The 13,104-nt window shown below is 35.8% G+C and overlaps 2 protein-coding genes and 1 long non-coding RNA gene across 3 annotated transcripts in view; all 3 read left to right on the forward strand.

Moving 5' to 3' along the window:
* LOC113043678 (piggyBac transposable element-derived protein 4-like) overlaps nucleotides 1–13,104 on the forward strand; it is a 75,150-nt gene that overhangs the window by 2,686 nt on the left and 59,360 nt on the right. The gene's annotated exons all lie outside the window — the stretch shown is intronic.
* Nucleotides 5,686–13,104, forward strand: part of LOC113043839 (uncharacterized) — a 36,471-nt gene continuing 29,052 nt past the window's right edge. The window contains exon 1 of the long non-coding RNA XR_003275791.1: nucleotides 5,686–6,034. This is a non-coding gene — a long non-coding RNA (uncharacterized LOC113043839). The remainder of the gene's footprint in view (nucleotides 6,035–13,104) is intronic.
* Nucleotides 10,435–11,746, forward strand: LOC113043783 (uncharacterized). The gene is made up of 3 exons (XM_026203378.1): nucleotides 10,435–10,665; nucleotides 10,769–10,953; nucleotides 11,098–11,746. Exons 1-3 carry the CDS (start codon nucleotides 10,585–10,587, stop codon nucleotides 11,540–11,542), a joined length of 711 nt encoding a protein of 236 aa, XP_026059163.1. The 5' UTR covers nucleotides 10,435–10,584; the 3' UTR covers nucleotides 11,543–11,746.

The following is a 13,104-nucleotide window of genomic DNA, read 5'->3' on the forward strand; positions in this document are numbered from 1 at the left end:
TAACGGATTTGGGTATTAGAAATGTATTAGTGTGTTATGTGTACGCCAGGTTAAAGAGATGGGTTTTAACTTCAAGAGAGTGTCTGCCTCCAGAACAATGTTAGGTTGGGTAGGTTATTCCAGAGTTTAGGCGCTAAATAGATAAAGGTTCTGATGCCTACAGTTGATTTTTATATTCTAGGTATTATCAAATTGCCTGAGTTTTGAGAATGCAGCAAACGTGGAGGATTATAATGTATCAAGAGCTCTTTCAAATACTGATGTGCTAAACTATTTGTTACGGTTTACGCTGCCGGAAGAAACACGGAGTCGAGGATAAACGAAATAAGGCTTTTAATATATTCAACACATGGAGCACAGAGGTAGACACACGTAAGTGAGTAGACCCGACAAAACAGAACTGAAAGGACAAGGCTTGTGTACAAAGGATAATTGGGGAAACACAGGTGGATGGCATGACTAAATTAACGGGGACATGGAACACATGGGGAATACACTGTTAAAAAATTACTGTAAATTTTACAGTAAAATACTGGCAGCAGGGTTGCCAGCCAGGTACTGTAAATTTTACAGTAGTCGTACTGTAATTTAATTTACAGATTTTTCCTGTATTCTCAATTACAGTAAAATTCTGTAAATTAAATTACAGTAAGACTACTGTAAAATTTACAGTAACTGGCTGGCAACCCTGCTGCCAGTATTTTACTGTAAAATTTACAGTAATTTTTTTATATTTTGTATACTGCATTTTTACAAAAAAATATATTATATACTGCATTTTTAATACATTGTATATGGCATTTAACAATTATTTAAATAGCAAATGCACACTTTCAAGTAGTTTACTGTGCAAAGCAATTCTTTGAAAAAAAGCATATGTGTATTTGCTATATTTAAAGTATGTAAAATGATAGCATACAATATATTTTCCCTATTGCTGACTTAACTTTAACTGCATAAAGTGTTACATAATGCATAACTTAATTCACCAAAAAAATATAAAAAAATAACATTTTTAAAATCTAAAAAAAACAGGTCAAAATGTTATATATCACTTTCAAATTTACATAAAAAAATGACATAAAAAGTATATTATTTTGAACTCATTTTTATTTATTTTAAAATTATTTCATTTTTTTTTTAAATGGATATGAAATTTTGGCATGATTTCTTTTTTATTACTTGGAACATAATGGCCATCATGGACCTTGACACAAAGAAATATTCAAACTGCGTTATAACCGAAACATGACCAACATGGTCATATTAAAACAGTTCACCCAAAAGTGAAAATTCTGTCATTTCTCACCCTCATGTCATTCCACACCCTTAAAACCTTTGTTCATCTTCACAACACACATTAAGATATTTTTTATAAAACCTGATGGACAAGTGATGCCTACATTGCTAGCAAGATCATTTCCCTTTCCAATGCCCAGAAAGGTACTAAAAACATATTTAAAACAGTTTATGTGACTACAGTGGTTCAACCTTAGTGTAATGAAGCAATGAAAATACTTTTTGTGTGCCAAAAAACTAAATAATGACTATTCAACAGTATCTCGTGATGGATGACACTGCTTCATGAAGCTTCAAAGCTTTATTAATCTTTCAGTTCAAATCAGAGCATATCAAACTGCCAAAGTCACATGATTTCAGTAAATGAGGCTTCGTTACGTCATAAGTGTTTTGAAATTTCAATGGTTCGTGTGACTTTTGCAGTTTGAGACACATTCTGAGCAAATGATTTGAAACAAAAGATTCATAAAGCTTCTAAGCTTCATGAAACAGTGTTTTGAGATCGCCCATCACTAGATATAGTTGAATAAAATCGTTGTTTTGGGAGATGGGGGTGGGGGGGGGGTTGGCAAAAAAAGTATTCTCGTCGCTTTATAATATTTAGGTTGAACAACTGTAGTCACATGAATTGTTTTAAATGTTTTAGAGGCTTTCTGGGCATTGAAAAAAATAAATAATCTTGCTAGAAATGCACGCTTCACTGAGCCACATCTTATTATGTGTTGTGAGGATGAACGAAGATCTTACGGGTGTGAAACGACATAAGTAATTATTGACTTAATTTTCATTTTTGGGTGAACTAATCCTTTAAAAACCACAAAGACATTTTCAGATAGCTATCATCATTAAGGAATAGACCAATATTGCCAAACAAGTCATACAAAAAAAGTGATGCATGACTGACCGGAAGGAGCCGCGCACTTGCAGAAGACATAGAAACTTTCCATCAAACAGATAAAAATCAACCAAATAACAATTATGCTCCAGATGAAGTTCCATCCCAGGATTCAAAGTGTGACTAGAAATATTGAAAAGAGCAAAGAGGACAATACATTAGATATATTACAAAACATAATAATACTTTCAGAAACAAATAGGGGGAGGACAGATACAGTCAGAGACAGATACAGGGATGAGAGGTACAGTCAGAGAGAGACAGAGGGACGAGAGGTACAGTCAAAGGCAGATAGAGAACAATAAAAGGAAGACGCAATCTTGGTGTGTGTGTATCCTTACATTTCAGAAATTCCATTGGAATTTGCACAGAAGAGTGGCAACATGTGGGTTGACTGCCACACATTTTCTTCTGTATCACTTGTCCTGTTTTTATTTCGATGGCACTTTTCCCTTGGCTTTGGGTCCTCTCTCTGGATTTATGCCCACAAAGCACCTAAAGGGTCATGAAACAGACAATATGTAATTAAGAGCGGTTTTAGGACCTCCAAGAAAGTTGGAGATGTCCACTAATAATAAAAAAAAACATATTTAACTCAATAGCTTGCTGGTGTTAAATAGGGAGACAAATATATTCTCTTCTCGAGTTAAGACACATTGTTTTAAAGGCATCAACAGAAATAACACTGATAACATAACATTATTAAAAGGAATGTTCTGATATAACTTATCTATAAAATGCTGGTTCTGAAGTTGTTAGAATTCAACCATTACCTTTGAATGAACTCCAAGGTACACACTGCTTCCTCCTGATACTCAAGATTAAACTAGTAATAAGCAGCAAACAGAGTGGCAAGGCCGGACAGGAAACTGGGCTGAGTGCCCTCACACACCACCTCACCTTCAATACTCAGCATCCAGTGCCCACTTGTCAAAGTGTCTCCTAAAACAATCAATATCACAATAGTAATTAATACCTATACCATTTTTTTTTTTTTTTGTATTTCAGATTTTTACATTTACATTACATACTATATTTAGTAGGGGTGGGATAAAAATGTGATTCTTAAATGTATCGCAATGCATAAGCAGACGATTCTGAACTGATTCACAAATGTCAAAAATAAATTTTCTAAACGTTAATTAATGTAATGTTGACGGAAAGTAAAAGGCGGATCTCTGAAACGCGGAAGTGCATGCCCAGACAGTCTGTGACATGCACATATTTCTCTTACTGTCTATGGTGTGTATCCACTGGCGCAGAGCAAGCGTTTTGAGACCTATAACGTTACTTGAGCGTTTTCAGTCCATTTAATGGAAGTTGAGCTTCCATAGTTGCATATGGTTTGTGGTGGATCGATTATGCAGCAAAATGCCTCCTAATGTGAAACAGACTGCAAGCACTTTGTTTTTTTCTTCCTGAACCTTCTGGTTGTTCGTTCATTTGAAATGACTCGAAAAAAGATTCGTTCATTTTGCTGAACGAGACTCAAAAGTCCGATTCGGTAAAATGATCCGAACTTCCCATCACTACAACTGATGATAAGATTCAAGTCATAGACGCAATAAAACAACTCGTTTGTTTATTGGTCAGTGTCGCGCATGATCAGTTCATTTGTTCAAGTGTCACCGCACTGATAAGGTGCCTTTGTGCACCCTGTGCCAAAATACACACAAGATTTGCCGGCCGACATAAATATAGACACATATATATAAATAGCATATTTAATAATTTCAAGGAAAACGTATTTGGTCGCCCTAAGGTAATAAATTAGGCTAACTATACAAAGCAGACTTTATATCAAACAGATTTGTTAAAGTTTTCACATTAACGTTACCTGAAGTTAGCAAATGCTCAAAAAAAATCTACATCTCACTGGTTACGTTAACCTCTTAGAAAAGCACCACTGAGAATTTATATGACACACACATCCTCCGTGAGCGACCCTGACTGACCGCGAGGCTTTAGAAACGCGTTTTATTTCGGCGCCCGTGTTAACAGATGACTGAATGTGCAAAGTTGTTTTACATCATAAAATAATCACGACGAAGTGTGCTGATAAACACTAAGTTACAGTGAATATAAACTATTAGCACTGAAACATGTCATTCATAACGAAGGATTCCAGAGATTTTCTGTCCATGGCCGCTTTAGCGCCGGGGGATGTGTGAAATCCTACCGCGACCGCGCTACTGAAACCCCGCGCAATTCTGCCTCGCGCCCCGCGGACGGATGATGCTTGAATCTGGGGTTACCAATATAATCCGCGAATGTAGATGCATTCATATACTATAAACTACCAAACAAGAAATATAAAAAACTGAAGTCACTTACCACAGTTGTGAATCGCTCCTCTTGTCTTTAACGTTAATCTCCTCGACCGTTGACGATGCGGCTCCGAAGATTTGAAATTTACAGCAAAATTCTGTAAATTTGAGCCAGACCTACATGTGACCCCAGAATGCATTGCAGTTTACAGCAATATGCTGTATTATTAAAAAACAGTCCGCGGCTGTAAAATAATGCTGTAATTTTTACAGCAATTCATTACAGTGTAGAATAGACGCACATGGGAACTAATCAAACCAAAACACAGAAGACAGAAACTGGGTCACAGGGACAAAAACACACTAAATGAGTCCGGGTATGTATTAGTACTCCTCCCTCCCGGTAGGTGCGTCCTCGCACCGTAATGCTAATGCTAATTAAGGTTGATATCTCTGCAGCACTATAACTTGACATTTTTTTTAATGACATCATCGCCCTTATTTCTTCTCATTCTTTTGATGCGTGTAGGTCATGTTATGGATATTTTTACCTCAATTTTTGCATATGGCACCTTTAACATTTGTTTCTCTGGATAATGTTATATGTAGCACCATTATTTCAAACGAGTTATACTTAAAGCCTTCCCTTTGAGAAATCCTGAAAACATTGTTATAAATTGAAACAACTCCTCCCCCTTTGCCTTTTAGATGTGGCTCGTGTTTATAACAGTAATCTTGGGGGGTGGACTCATTTAAAATAATGTAATCATCAGGCTTTAGCCAGGTTTCTGTCAGACAGAGTACATCTATATTTTGATCAGTGATCATATTATTTACAAAAAGTGTTTTCGTAGAAAGGGATCTGATATTCAATAAGCCAAGCTTTATCATTTGTTTATTCATATTGCATTTGTCTTTTTATTTGTTGAACCTCAATTCAATTGTTAATCTTAACTTCACTGTAAAATTTTTCCAGGATTTCACAAGATATAACTGTAATATTTTACAGTTAATTACATTATTACCACTTCACAGGCTTTAACTGTGATCATTCACAATATAATACCGTATTTAGACTTTTACTGTGAAAATAATGCAGGCGCGGGGCTTTTACAAGAAACTACTGTGAATGCCGTCTTTTTTGAGTGGCAACTGCGGCAGCGTCATCAGAGCGTCATCAGAGCTCTCTGATCTACGTGGTCTCATTCGGTGGATTCAGACAGCAGTAAGTGTTTAAATGTCAAACTTTATCAATTTGATGTTTTTTATATGATAGTGCATGTAATTTAAAAGTATGAACCAAATTAGCGTTAGTTGTAGGTTCTGTTGTCATGTTTTTGTAACTTAGCTGGAGCAGACTCGCATCAACGTTTAAGCGCGCAAATTTGAATGACAAGACGTTGGTTGTAGTGTTAATTATACCGTATTAAGTTAACTGTGAGATGTCTGATTAGATACACCGTCGAACATTTAACTTTAGCTTTACTTAAAGCTTATCTTAGTTACTCTAACAGCGTTCTCTCTTTTACCACAGCATTTTCTACATTGACCGAAGATAAAAAAAAGTTATAAGGTAAGATGTGGCCTTAATGTGGGTATTATGACAGTTATTATCAACTAGATAAATTATGGTGTTTGTGGATTTGGGCAAAGGTGGATTAAATTCATCTCAAATTAGTAACTTTATAATTTTCTTCCCTGCTGTGTGTGTGAAACGGAGCAACCGTTGTCTTTCTCGTCAACAGAAAAAATGAATGGGGGGCTTCATCCAGCTGAGTTCACGCAGCATTTTCAACCGCCATTTTTATTCGGATAATTTTCAAAATATTACTGTTATTGTGTCATGAAATGTAGTTTTAAAAGTATTTCAGGCGAGAATGTAGTTGTTTTAAACTCAAATATGCGGTTTATTTATAATGACAGCGTCTATTTAAAAAATGTGTTTCGCCGATCTCGGAGATGAGCTCCATGCGATCAGCGGGAGCTCCGTCATCATGTATCCGCCGAGAGTAGCCTTACCTCGGCTAGATCTTCTGACATTTGCCGCTGGCTCTGATGTGTCTTTAGTGGTTCAAGATAAAATATAATTCGTTTGGGATAAAATGAAACGTTTCTTATCTTTGGCCTATATTCAATTTATCTATTAATATGTTATATATATATATATATATATATATATATATATATATATATATATATATATATATATATATATATATATATATATAGGTCATTTTTATTCCTGTCTCTATAGAAATATGAACTTTTGTCATATAGCTCCGGTTGACTGCTCACTGACAACATCTGTCGTTCCTCCTTGTTGAATGAGTGGAGAAGGGTATTCCTGCACAACCGGATTAACGCGGCGCGAATTGACGCCAAAGTTAAAAATTTTCAACTCGGGCGGCAGACGCGAATTCGCGTCAAACGCTAAATACACAAAAAGCACCATTCGCGCTTAACGCGCGTTTCGCGCGAAGCGCTCTATTCGCGCGTCAATTCGCGTAATTCGCGCGAACTAGACGCGCGAATGAGGCGAATTCGCGACTTCCGCGCCGCGCTTAACGCCCCATTCGCGCCGCGAGACCTCCTACGCGTATGGCAAGCCAAATTAACTTTTATTCATTCGCAGGATATGTATTCTTGATATCAACAATTCAATTTTCACTAGTAACAATGTTAATTCTTGATATCAACAATTACATTTCCACTAGTAACAATTAGAATTTTTGATATCAACAATTACATTTCCACTAGTAACAATGTAAATTCTTGATATCAACAATTACATTTCCACTAGTAACAATGCTAATTCTTGATATCAGGAATTATATTTCAACTAGTAACAATGTTAATTCTTGATATCAATTATTTTTAACCTGGGAATGCCAATAGGCAAGCCAAATTAACTTTTATTCATTCGCAGGATATGTATTTTTGATATCAACAATTCAATTTTCACTAGTCAAAATGTTAATTCTTGATATCAGGAATTAGATTTCTACTAGTAACAATTGCTATTTTTGATATCAACAATTCAATTTCCACTAGTAACAATGTTAATTTTTGATATCAGGAATTAGATTTCTACTAGTAACAATTGCTATTTTTTATATCAACAATTCAATTTCCACTAGTAACAATGTTAATTCTTGATATCAGGAATTGTATTTTCACTAGTTAAATGTCACCATAGGCTTCCATTCAAATTTAATTGTTGATATCAAGAATTGCTTTCTTACTAGTTGAAATTCCGATTTCACATATCAGAAATGCAATTCTTACTAGTAAAGACATTTATTTTTGATATCAGTAATCACATGGTTACTAGTAAAGACGTCTATTCTTGATATCAACAATTTAATTGTTGATATCAACAATTTAATTCTTGATATCAACAATTTAATTGTCACTAGTGACAATGTTCATTTCTGATATCATGAATGTGATTGTTACTAGTAAGAAAGCCATTTTAGATATCAGAAATTATATTGATATCAGAAATTATTTTTCAGATATCAAAAATAACAATTGTAACATGTTGAAATACATTTACTGATATCAAGAATTAACATTTCAACTAGTAACAACTAAATTGTTGATATCAAGAATTCACATTGTTACTAGTAACAAAGTAATTATTGATATCAACAAAGGCAGTTGATATCTGAAATCGTCCTTGCAACTAGTGAAAATAGAATTACTGATATCTTAAATAACATTTTAACTAGTAAAAATACTTTTACAGATATGTAGAAATGCCATTTTTACATGTAAGAATAGCTATGGTAATGAGATCATGAATATTAATGAGATTTTCGACACTCCTCCTTTTTCAGCATTTGCCAAAGATGGCAGAAGAACGTCCACGTGCAGAAACAGCTCCTCTTTTATTTATTTTTGTCAGTGAAACTTGAAAAATTATATTATGGCCGGATTCATTTGTAAAAAAAATTGTTAATTGTAAAAAAAAAAAAAAAAAACATTTATGCTGTTTCCTTTTATTGGCCACCAAGTCCTTCGGATAATTAAAGGAAAAGTGAACAAGGCATTAATTTAGTTTTATAAATAACTTCATGTCGCTTTTTCAGGTGTTTATTTTTGTTTTTATTACACTTTCTTCTGATACATCAAATAAAAAACACATCTAAAGGAAAAAATATAACAGATAACAATGCATCATACAAACGGTTTACTGGACTTTTTTTTTTTTTTTTTGAATATCGTTGGCTACATGAATGAGTCATGTCCTAAAAGGAATAATTTTTTATATAACATGTTATCCGGATCTTGAAGCATCGGTGGACAAGAGGAATGGTAAATATATGTACACTGTTATACAAGCTGTATACTCACTACTTTACATTGTAGCAAAGTGTCATTTCTTCAGGTACTGTCATATTAAAAGCTATAGTAAAAATACGAAACGTGAGAGGTGGATTCAAATCCAGTCAGACCATCAGTCCCTACAATCTGTAATCTAAGACTCTAGAAAAAGAAAAGCACTTATTTTTGTTACACCCACAATCTATACAGGTGTTCTATCGCAAGCCATTTTAACATTTAAAAGTTAAGTTTGACTATCCGGAATTAACATTGTAGATATCACCAACGTCTTTCTGACTAGTCGTAATTACATTTTGGATAGTTGGAATTTTAATTCAAGATATCTGTAACGTAATTGTGACTAGTCGAAACGACCGATAGAGATATCTATAATGCAGTTTTGACTAGGCAAAACTGAATTACAGATATCTGCAATGACGTCATTGAAAACGACATTTAACTCGTCACACATCTTAAATGACAATTGCAGATATCTGTAATTCAGTTTTGCCTAGGCAGAATGAAAGTTAAAGATATCTCAAACGTCATTATCACTAGTGTAAATTTTTGTGCATGACGTTGCTCTATTTTAGATATCCATAAATACGCAATTTCCCTTAAATGGGAAGGGGATAATTTCCTTATTTCTATGAACAGAAGAAGAAAGAAGCAGTCATGGCGTTGGCTGTAATCGAAAAAAACACCAGAAAATGGCATGAAATTCAACGAGCCCTCACACAGGGGATTTGTGGAGAGAGAGAACGTCGTTCTATTGAAAACTGTGAAAGAAATCTCGGAAGAATTGAGCATTTGCTATCACCAGACACAAACAATGAACTCAAAAGCAGTTTGGCTCAACTGAAAACTCTAATAGACGCAAATTTCCATGCTGGGGAAGAGAGACGTTTCTCTGTCAGGCGCATTAGTTCAGGTGAGTCTATCACTATATTCATGTTTTATCATATGTATTAACATTAAAGGGGAAGTCCGGCCGTTTTTAACATCTATGGTTTTCAGAGGAACACGTGAATGCTTCACTTTGCGCGGAATGTTTAAACCCAGACCACTACTCTACTAACTTTTTTATATAGAAGAATATATGATCATTTAACATGGGCCATGTTAAATTATCATATATTCTTCTGCCATAAACAGTATAGAAACCATGAAATAATTAGACCACCATTTACTTGCATTAAGCAACTCTATTGTTATTTTTATAATTAGCATTAATATAATTGTTATATAATGTATTGCCACACTTATATAGCCTATGTGAAATATATTCTCAGAAAACTGAACATTTGGCGTTGTCAGTCTTTTATTTGTGCTTAATGGATAAAACAACGGCGCCGCGCATTTATGGCTATACTAATTAGAAATAATTATTTATATTTATTAATATTTGCTTATTTGTGCAATCATTAAATGTGTTGGTCTTACACCACTGTTATGTCCACTGGTCACAGCAATAAATATTTGGAATTCCACAAGTCTCTCCATTTCCAGTGTATCTATTCTATTCATTAACAATATGCTATATCAGTGCATGTATGAGAATTGGTATGATGATAAATTACAAAAAATAAACAGTCCAATGCTGCTTAAACGCTTAAACTTAGTTGACTTTTTCTTTTTGTAGGGAGAAGAGGCCGACCAGCCATTGATGTTACCAGAGAACACATTGAATTTCTGCTGAAGCAAGGCCATACAATTTCAAAAACTGCTGAAATACTGGGATGCTCCTCATCATTTTTGTACAAGAAGTCAAAGTTGTTGGGTATACCTGTTAGAAGTATGCTGTCTGCAATAGATGATGGTGAACTAGAACAACATGTGAGGCAACTTCAGAGCCAATATCCTAATTCTGGAAATGAGGTAATTGGAGCTCTTCATCTTTAGGCTGTATTTAATTCACATTTGTGTGCTATTGTTTTGTGAATATCATGCCAATTTAGATATTTTGACAAATCTGTTGCAGATGATAAGAGCCCTGTTGCGTGCACAGGGTGTGCTTGTTACACGGTCCAGGGTGCGTGAGATGTTGACACGGGTCAATCCTACTGCTGCTGCAAGGAGATGGAGCCAGACAGTTGCAAGACGTGTTTACCATGTACCTTACCCCAATAGTTTGTGGCACATTGATGGGAACATGCGTCTCATAAGGTTATTATTACCATACTTGTCATACTTTTTTAATATTTTGAAAATAACTTCAGCAAGTAAAAAAAGTTTACAGCTATATTGTTTCCAGACGACTGTCAATTGTATTATAATCTTCAAGTAATATTTGTTTTTCAACCTTTCTAGATGGGGTTTTGTGATTCATGGTGCAATTGATGGATACTCCCGTCTGATTACTTACCTCAACTGCAGCACAGACAATCGTGCCACAACAGTGCTTTCTCAGTTTTTGAAAGCAACATGCCTCTATGCCCTACCATCAAGAGTCAGATCTGACCATGGTGGTGAAAACATCCTTGTGGCTTTATTCATGCATCTAGTTCAAGGACTTGAACACAGAGGATTCATAACCGGACGATCAGTTCACAATCAGAGAATTGAACGCCTTTGGCGTGATGTATTTTTGCATGTGTTGCAGCACTTTTACCTTATGTTCTACTCCTTAGAGTATTCAGAGGTTCTAAACCCAGATGATGATGTCCACAGACTTTCACTGCATATTGTTTATCTTCCTGAGATTCAAAAAAGACTGGAGCAGTTTAGACAGGCCTGGAACCTCCATCCGTTGTGAACAGAAAATAATTGTTTTGACTGTACTTCTCACACAGACTGCCATTCTCAAGAGTGCTTTATTGCTTCACATCTGTTAACAAACAACATAATGCAATGTAGCTAAATGGCGCCCTCTCTTGGTTAACTGTTACTATAGTCAGTATCAGTACATCTCCCTTTTTTTTTTTTTTTTTTTTTTTTTTTTTTTTTAACAACAACTTAACAATACTTTCTCCTTATAACAAAAGAAGAAGAAGAAAGAAAAAAAAAAATTATATATTAAATCAAAATCAACACTATCTTGCCGTATATTAAACATTAACTGCAAAAAACTTGTTGCATATTCAACAATACATAGTAAATACTATGTTTTACCAACATAACTTAACACTCTTCTATCAGTCTCTTTGGTTTCACTGCATGACGACGTGGTCTTCCCCCACCTGTTTCAGTGGAAGGTAAGGGTTCTGCAATGTTCCCAGTGATGGTTGTAGAGCTAGGTGAGTCTTTTTCTACTTGTGCTTGCTCTATCAGTCCATCAGAGATTACTGTATCTGTATTTTCCATACAGGTGCTTGGCACTTTCAGCAGGTGACGACGATTTCTTCGCAGTGTGTTACCATACTCTGTAAGTACCTCGTAGGATCTTGGTGTAGTCTCTTTGATAACCTCTGCAACCGGTCCCTATTTTCCATCACATCTGACACGTACCACGTCCTTTTGTTCCAGTCGGCATAACTGTTTGGCATTCTTGTCATAAGCTCTGCTCTGGCTGTTTGTCTTTGCATACTCTCCATGTCTTTTCTGAAGCAGGTGTTCTGCTGAGGGTAGCCGTGTTCTCAGCTTCCTGTTCATGAGAATTTCACCTGGAGACCGTCCACATTCAAGAGGTGATGCTCTGTAGTTTAGCAGTGCTAGATATGGATCCTCTCCAGTTTCAGCAGCTTTCTTTAGAAGACGCTTGACAATCTGTACTCCTTTTTCAGCCAAGCCATTTGACTGCGGGTACAGGGGACTTGATGTTACATGTTCAAACCCATAAGTCTCTGCAAAGTCTCTGTAGTCCTGACTACTGAACTGTGGTCCGTTGTCACTCACCACGGTCACCGGAATTCCATGTCGCGCAAAGATGGCTTTAGTGTGTTTTATCACCTGCTGTGCTGTTGTGTTAGTCAGCATCGCCAGTTCAGGGTAATTTGACTTATAGTCCATGATGACCAGGTAGTCTCTCCCTGCTAGGTGAAATAAGTCCGTTCCGACTTTTCTCCATGGTTCCTCTGGTTTATTATGGGCCATAAGGGGTTCTTTTGCTTGCTGGTACCTGTGCCGCTGACATGTCTCGCAGTGCTGCACCAGTACTTCTATGTCCCTGTTCATGTGTGGCCAGTACATCAAAACTCTTGCACGTCTCTTGCATTTTTCAATGCCTAAGTGCCCTTCATGCGTGAGTTTTGCCATTTGTGAGCGCATGGAGTTAGGTATGACAATCCGTTTACCTCTCAGGAGCACCCCTTGCACGACTGAAAGCTCTTCTTTAAAGCTCTGATATGGATTTGACAACTTTTGGTCATTTGGCATGTG

This window comes from Carassius auratus, chromosome 25 (genome assembly GCF_003368295.1).
Source record: "Carassius auratus strain Wakin chromosome 25, ASM336829v1, whole genome shotgun sequence".
Taxonomy (NCBI): domain Eukaryota; kingdom Metazoa; phylum Chordata; class Actinopteri; order Cypriniformes; family Cyprinidae; genus Carassius; species Carassius auratus.

Excerpts from the sequence above, each read along its gene's own strand:
- LOC113043783 (XM_026203378.1), top strand. The coding sequence starts at position 10,585 with ATGCTGTCTGCAATAGATGATGGTGAACTAGAACAACATGTGAGGCAA. Across the intron at positions 10,666-10,768 it reads ATCCTAATTCTGGAAATGAG|ATGATAAGAGCCCTGTTGCG; the intron begins GTAATTGGAGCT and ends AATCTGTTGCAG. Across the intron at positions 10,954-11,097 it reads GGGAACATGCGTCTCATAAG|ATGGGGTTTTGTGATTCATG; the intron begins GTTATTATTACC and ends CAACCTTTCTAG.